The sequence below is a fragment of the Lygodium microphyllum genome, chromosome 29, assembly GCF_053477565.2.
Source record: "Lygodium microphyllum isolate KBCC chromosome 29, Lygodium_microphyllum_v1.1.10, whole genome shotgun sequence".
NCBI lineage: Eukaryota > Viridiplantae > Streptophyta > Polypodiopsida > Schizaeales > Lygodiaceae > Lygodium > Lygodium microphyllum.
In genome coordinates, this window is record NC_141163.1 from 38663224 (window position 1) to 38671601 (window position 8378).

General features: G+C 40.6%; 1 protein-coding gene across 2 annotated transcripts in view; it reads left to right on the top strand.

The window, feature by feature from the left end:
- LOC148010534 (G-patch domain-containing protein 1-like) overlaps nt 1-8378 on the top strand; it is a 74539-nt gene that overhangs the window by 33995 nt on the left and 32166 nt on the right. For both annotated transcript variants that reach the window (XM_087671083.1, XM_087671084.1), the window contains exon 2: nt 6198-6282. In XM_087671083.1, the coding sequence (XP_087527209.1) occupies nt 6198-6282 (85 nt within the window). The remainder of the gene's footprint in view (nt 1-6197; nt 6283-8378) is intronic.

The window sequence follows — 8378 nt, forward strand, 5'->3', positions numbered from 1 at the left end:
GAGAGAGAGAGAGAGAGGGAGTTGCTGGTTCGTTTTCTAATTAGAGAACAATAATTTGCAGTAGAAGATAGCCATATGGGGGTCTTAGCAAGCAGGGGACAGCAGGGAGACACCTTCCAAGGGTTAGCAACAGGATTGTTGATCAGGTGATAGCATTTTGGAGGTGCTTGGTGGTAGGTGACTACATTAAATGCAGGCTGGTGCAGGCAACAGGCAGATTTTAGGGTTTTCTCGCAAAGAAAATCAAAATTCTCTCTCATACCTTCTCCAGTGATTTCTCAAAAGATCTCAATATGTGTCAACCATTTGGAGCAGATCTCAAGCCATATTTCGTGGATAGTAGGACGATTTCTGCTGTAAATCCTAAATTTTTGTAGAAATCTGGGTTTGGCAGCCACTTTGAGACTTGTGCCAATAGGAGAAGGTATCGCACAATGAATTCAGCAGTTGAGATTTCTATAATTGTTAGGGAATTCAAATGTTGGTCCATTCATTGTAAATTGGGGTAGCGTTTGGCCAACTTGTGGTTCCAATTGTGCAAGTGCTAGGTGAAATGTCAAGGGGCAAATGGGTTGAATTGCTTGCTAATTTTTATTACAGCAAGGGGCTTTTGGAACAACAAAGGAGATTGTGGAATCTTAGCTTGTACTCATTCCATTAGCAATCAAAGTTAAAGAAATACTAAAAGAGGTGCCATGTTTGAGGCTAACAGGGTGTCCAATATCTAAGATTATTAAGGTAAATTGTGCATTTCAATTTATGTTTATTTGTTGATCATTGTAATTAAGTGGTTAATCTAGGAATCACCACCCTCCCCAAGAAGAAAGGTTGGTTTCACCAACACACGTCCATACATTGGGATCATGTGGATTGGTGGTACCGGATCCTAGGTCTTGGGATGTGGTTGTGGTTGGATATGTTGCTAGCTTCAAAGCTTAGGGATGAGCTCATTTGAACTTTGGCTCTATGGCTAGGAGGTAAGTTTGATGCCCATTTTCTTCATATCCTTTGATGTGTATACGGCTTGTGTTATGTCTTGTACATAGGTTGGATCTTGGGGGGGTATTTCAAGGTTGGCTAGTATTTAATGAGGCCATTAGTGTAGGTGGGCTGGCTATGAATGTGTCCCTCACTTGGAAATGCAACTTAAGTTCTAATTTTGGGTTCTCACCACTCAAAAACTAGAAAGACATTAAATGCTTCTTAGGGCATAATGGATATTGTAGGTGCTTTGTGCGAAATTATGCTATAATATTAGGACTAGCCCACAAGCTCCTAGTCGTTTAGGAATGGATTAAGGAATGCTAAGCTTCTTAGGAAGCTCTCAAGAAGTGAGTAGTGGGTAATTATATTGAATACAAAAAAAAGTACAGGATAACAAGATTACGAAGTGCAAGGTAAGCCATCATATATAAATGAGATACAATGGATTCAACAAAACAAAGAAGAGAGTGCAAAAGGCACCTCGGGACTAGACAAACAAAGAATCAATAGTTTTGACGAGATTTGTCTGGGCCCAGGCCTTCGCTACTAATATCTCCAATACACCATTTTCAAAGAAGTCTCCTAATATCAGAAAGGAATTGGGTCCTTGATGTTTAGTCCAAGAGGAGAAAGATGCATCTGTAGAGAAGGCGGTAGAACTCTGATACTTGTGATCCCATGGAGTGATGACTCTACCAACAATGTCAAAGGCCAGCTCAATTGGAGGGTCGCATGTCCATGGCAATGGGCGAGTTGATTGTTGTTGCTGTTGCTTTTTGGGGGGGTGGTGGGTGCTTGGCAATAGTAGGAACCTGAGCCATAGATGCATTTGAGGATTTGTCTTGGTGATGCGAGGGTCTTGCGAAGAAGGGTTAGTAGGTACTGTGTGCATGGACGTCTCCTTTGCTTTTCCTTTATTGTGTTGGGTTTCCATCCATCCTTGCGTCTCCAAATTAGAAGAAAGAGCAGCTTGCTTGCCTTTGGATTGATTGGGTTGACTAATCTATTGCTCAGCAAAGTGGGGGGTCATGTGTGGGTCCCTGTCCATGGGCTGATCCACCAAGGTACTCTTGCGATTTGGACATTCAACTATGAAGTGACCCAGCTGACCACATGCGAAACAATGGCCAACAAAAGTACCCTACTTGAGCTGGAACCAAGGAGGTAGCATATTTGTGCAATTGAGCCGCAACCAACTCCGTGATTTCTTGGCAGTATCCCATATCATGCATAGTTTGTTTTTGTTGGTTGCCTTTAGACCGAAGGGTATCAACACATGGCCTTTAGTAGCCATTGCATCCTTGAGGAGGGCTCAATAGATAGCTGGGCAATTCTCCACTTCCATCCATTCTAGACATTGGTGCTTTAGCAAACATTGAAATTCTCGTGGTGGACATCATGAGATAATATGCACCCACTCTTTCTCAAAGAAGGGTTGCTTTTGGAGGAGCAAATCTTGGGCCGAAGCGGACAAAAGCACCACCTCATAAAATCCATGTGGACTAGCAGAGATCTCCTCCACATAGTCAATTTGAAGAATGGTGGCCAGCCGTTGATGGATTATGGTACACATGCCACCATGACGAAGAAAATCATGCTTGGCTCATGAAAGGCTGAAAAGTAATCCACATAGGCAAGGATAGCTCGATGGTTATGCTCAACATATTCTTCCACGAGGAAATTCATGAACCTAAGCAAATTTTCTTGATTCGGTTGCAAACCAAAAGCCATGTGAGCATATGAGCAAGATGGAGTAGCAATATAGTCCTCATGGAGATACTTTGTGCGTTTGATAGATAGCTGAACATTAGGGTGGGATGAAGCCATCTCATGGTTGTAGGTTACCATGGATTCTTCTAGTGCATCTTCTTCCACGGCCATGCATGGACCCAAGGCTTAATGCGACGAATCCATAGCATCTTGGTTCAGGCTTGTCATGAAAGAATTGGATTGTTTAGTTCATTCTCCCATAGTCTCCCATAAGCTGCCTTTGCCCTTGCATGCAGGAAACAAAGCAGGCTTGTGGGGTTCCTTAAACGCGCTCAAGGACAGACGATGAAGGAATATGTTGCACACAATGATCAGTCCCCAAGAATAGGTAGGGTAGCTTGCACAAAGGGGCAGGGTGACAAGGCAGCTCTCCATGCAGGTAGGGTAGGCTTCATGAGCAAATAGGGTGATAGTTAGCCTCCACAAACATGCAAGGAGGCCAGGCAACGCTTGGCTTAAGCAGTGCAAAAGGGTAGATCCTGATGCCAACTAATAGATGGGTAGGAGGGTGTGAGGGATGAGAGCATAGGGAATAGCAGTCCCATAGGGTTAAAACCCTAGGCGCACAAGGTTTTTGTAGTCCTAAATGGCGCCTCTCTCTCTCTCTCTCTCTCTCTCTATACTCCCCACCCTCCCCTTTTTGATCACACCTATTCTATGAGCCTCGGAACAGTGTATATTGTTAAAAAGTTTCAATATTATCCAGTAGCCATACCATTCACATTCTTTGTAGACCATCAAGCACTATTGTATTTGTTAAATAAACCTTGCGTGCACTCAAATATGATGCTCATACAACCATCATATGCAAGACTCTAATACCCTCTCCCAAACCATCGGTGACTTATAATAAAATACACAATGATGAAAGATGCACTATAGTACATACTACAATGATAGTTAGATAGGATTGCAGATACTCGAGCAATGGGTGATCAAGCCGCTACCAAGGTGTCTTAGAAAGACATTGATGTCAATGTTGATCGAACTAATCCTTGATCAAAGAAAATAGAAATATTTGAAACTTGATGCCTATTATAAATGAACTCCGTGAAAAGCACATCATGACCATGCATTCCTCGGAAATGCAATGCACTTGAATCATAGTAACGTGGGAAGACCATTTTGTAGCTTCCTCGTCCTAGTCCCATTTTGTCCTAGTATCGTCTTGGTCTTGTTTCCATGTTAGAGATCTCTCTTATGGTTATGGGGGATGGCAATTCTCGTCCGTGTCTCCATTTCCAATCCTGTCCCCAAAACCCATCCCATGTTATTGTGATTTGAATATACAGCCATATTAATAGGCAGTGCTTGCTTCTTGTTCTATCTTTTGGTGGTGGAAGGGGGTGGTTACTTCTCTTGGTACTTATAGCGACTTGGTTGTTCTATTTGTTTCTTGATCTCCTTATAGTATCTTCCATTTGTTTTAGGTTGATTGTCATTATAAAAGAGCAATTGAGTTTGTAAACATTTCCCCTCCAAGGGCATTGCTTGAGCCATACCTATTGCATTCATGCTTCCCATTATGCATTACTCAGTTTGTATTAGATGAAAACCTTTCAGAGTAGGTATCCCTCCAAAATGGAAAGTCTTGCATCGTGTGTATGCAGTTCTCCCTTGATACCTCTTTGAAGAGTGGTTGACTACTTACCTTAATCATCTTGGACTTCTTTTGCTGTTTCTAAGTGAAGTTGAAGCTATGTTATATTGAAACCAGCCTTTCTTCTTCAAAAGGATGGTAAATAACCAAATTAATTAACAATATAGCGAGTGTGAAATTCACATGAATTGAAAATGTACACTTTACCACTTTAATCTTGGATAATGTACAGCATGTTGGCGTCCCTATCGGTATTTCTTTGGCTTTTATTGCAAATGGACGGAGTACAATAGAGATTCTTTGATTTCCTTTGCTAATCCAAGTGCCTCTTGCTGTCAAAATTGACCAGCAAGACTTGAAACCAAATTTCCCCTTAGTTTGCTTGGGGATTGGACTTCACCTTGTTACTTGAAAAACAAATTAAACTCCAAATTTGATATGGGTTGGCTAGCCTCTTAAATTTCCTTGAAATTATTTAATTTTAGTTGTTGGAATTCAAATTCTAGGTCCTTAAGTTTGAGCATGTATCGTGAGGTGGTTGCCAAATCCGAAATTTTTGCAAATTAGGATTTTCCAATATCTCCACCTCTGATGACTCAAATAGTTGGATTTTGTTGAGATAACTTCAGAGAGATGGCTATATATTGTGAGAGAATGTTGTGGAGAGATGAATTTCAGAGTTTTGTTGCAAGAAAGGTTGAGAAACTGTTGTTGACCTGCTCAAACAACGATGGAAGTTTTCACCTATAGCTTAAGGCCAGTAGAAAGGTTGCTGCTGTCTCTTGTATGCTGCCACCTGCGCTAGAAGGATCTTGGACTATTGTCACTTGCACTTGGAGGGCTCCAAACTACTGTTGCTTGCTGTAGGATTAGTCCTTGGTGGTTGTAAATCACATTAGCAACATCTCCTTACTCTCTAATTGTCTCTTGCTCTCTCACAATGGTTGGATTAGACTTCCATCAATCCCCAAAACCGTTTTCCCCAATTGTATGGGCAACTTTTGTCAAGTGGCAACCTTCTAATTTCATTTTCCAACATTATCCAACTTATTTGTGGTTAGGCCAATTTGTCTTCCAAGCGTCCTTGAGCAATTATTGACCCTTAGATTGGCATTAATTAATTAATTAATGCCTAGTATCTAATGTCACCATTGACATTAGTGGCTAATAAATTGGTCTAGGCCCAAATTCAATGCCAGGTACCACCTAGTATTTGTTAGGCATAACTTATTATAACTTTTGCCTTTGACACCAATTGGTATCGCGGGGTTGTGGGTCCCAAATTGTGAAATAATTAACTTGCACCTCACATGTGCAAGTCACATTTTCACATTTGATTAGATTTTAATCAAATGCTAAGCAAAGCAATAAAATTTCATGTCCTTGTGACATATATGACCTTGGGACATGTTTCAAATTCATAGTTTTGAAGCTCCATGTAACTATGTTTGTGGAGAATTGGGTCTCGTTGTACACTAGAAGTTAAGGCTTATACTTATGTAGTTGTTTTTAATTTTCTCATACCATTGAGTCCAACGTTGCAAGTAAAAAGAACACTAGATGAAAAGGCTGTAAGTGTTTAGTAGTGACAAGGGCCATCGTAGCCATAAACTCACTCTTTTTAGAAGCATAGGTACATCATTGATTATTATATGAAAGCTTCACTTGTTTCTTTTTCTTGCTTTCAAGTCTTATTAGGTGCTCTTTTCAAAAAGGAAATATTATGGTAAGTATGAAGGATCAATGTTTTCATTATGTAATGATTGAGAAAAAAGGGTGCCATGCTATATATTTCTCATTTGAGTTTAGAAACTTTTCAATGCATTCTTAATATTAAATGCAGGGTTGGCAAGAAGGGGAAGGCTTAGGGAGGGAGAAGCAAGGCATTTCTGAGCATGTTCGTGTTACCAAGAAAAAGGACAACTCAGGTAGGTAAAATTTTGGGCGATCTCTTTTATTCAGATTAAGGGTAGCAACATAATTGATTGTTTGCATGCTTGGCATCTGCAGCTGATTTGTGTAGAAGATGTTGTATATATGTTATAAAACAAAATTTCAGGTGCAAATTGTCTTTGAGAGTCTGCCTGCAAGCAGCTTTCCACGCCTATTGATGATATGAACCGAGGGATATAGATGTGGAATTTTATCTCAAAGTATAGTTTTGAAGTTTGATGATTTAAAGACTTACATTAGGAAGGGGTGGAGTTAAAGATTAAGCTTTGAGAGGGTATCCAGATGCTGAATTTATTCTCAAGGTTAGTTGAAGGGTTACTTTGTCATGATTTATGTAAAAAGGATCCAGGCGGCTGTTGGCTGTGTGATGCTAAAGAAATAAACCAAGAAGAGCATGTAGATATGTGTAAATAAGTGTTTTTTGGCCCTACATAGGGTTGTATGTATCACAGTAATTGCCTAGTATGCTTGCTGGCTTTGCAATTGGACTTTCATATTGTAAAGATAGTTTGTTTGTATTTTAAGATGTGCCAGCCAAGGAAGAAACTTTAGAGGGCATTTTCGGTGGCCTTCATGCTCGACATAAAAATATTTGTTGCTTCAGCACTAGTAGATCCTTGTCTTAGGGCAATGTAAGCAAGAAAAGGATGTGTATAGGTGGGGCAACTATCACAGTGACGTGCACTACCAAATGCAAGGCACTTACATCCTTGAGGTTCTCTAATGATGCTAATACCAAGTAAGATGCAAGAGAAGATGGGGCACAGGCTTTAAAGTTTTTGACCTCTAGCTATAATGCCACTAGGAACTTGTTAGTTACATGGGTGGCTCTGTGAGCTTGAGCATTCTTATTAGCAAGTATATGTTTTGATGTTTTTACCTCCAAATATTGTTTTGATCCTTGTTTGAATTAGGCCCTAGTTGGGAAATCTATGTTGGGATTCTCATTTCAACAAATCTTACGTGAGCAAAGGGAATGCACATCTTATAGATTAAAGGGCCAATGTGCCGTGCACATGAATGGGAGATTTGTGGCATTAACGGTAGGAAATATTTCGGAAGCTATATAAGAGGAACTAATCAAGCTTTCTAGTCAACATTTTCAATACCCTCATATGAGGATTGTGATGGTGAATTTGTGATGGCTTGATTGACAACATTTTATTGGCTAAGTTAATAAAATGATGAGGCATTGCTCCCCTCAAATTAAGAAGAAGAAGAAGAAGGATCTAAGTCTAAGAACTGTATATGCAAGTTGTATAGGTATTGTAGCTGCCTCTTTGGATCTCAAGGTTAGCACCTGATCCTGGTTGTGATGTGGTCTAGGGTCACTCTACTGATGTGCCTAGGGGTGACTCTCCTTTGCCTTGCAATGATGGCTTTGATTTGATTGTGGTATGAGCCCTTTGATCGTGGATTTAGTGGTTGAGATGGTTGTGCTTGGCAAAATGCAATGGCTTTGTCCAGTGTGACTCCATGATGTGGGGTAGGTGTAGTCTAGTGGGATGATTTTGTGTCTGTTGAACTAGTGGTGTCTATAGAATCTAGTATGTGGAAAAAGTTGTTGCTCTTTGTTGGGATTGGGATCCTTTTGGTGGGCTGGTCTCCTATCTCATAAGAGTGTTGTGTGGTGCCTCTCGAGCTCTTCAATAAGAGCCCTAGACGGCTTTGGTCCTTGTATTGCATGACACCACAAAGCTGTCCAAAGCTCATGAAAGAGGCATCGGTACCTTTCTCATATACCACAGTACCCTTTCGATTGTACATTTACAGATATAGTGCCTCTCTATCTAGGCCTCTTGGCCACAAAGCTAACATATCCTTTCTTGCGTTGGAATATTTGTCTAGCAGCCTTTCTATATCCTCAACCAATGGGAGGAGGTGCAAATCTCTTTAATAGTCTTGTGTCTAGTCTTGAGGTTTGTAGGATTTCTTCCCTTGTGTCATGGAGACACATATTTTAAACTTATAAGTCGTGCACATTTGAGGTATATGTGAAGTGCTACGCATTTTGGGAATGGTGACAGTCCAAACCCAAGTTGGGCAGCGAGGGACATTGGCAAAAGTTGTG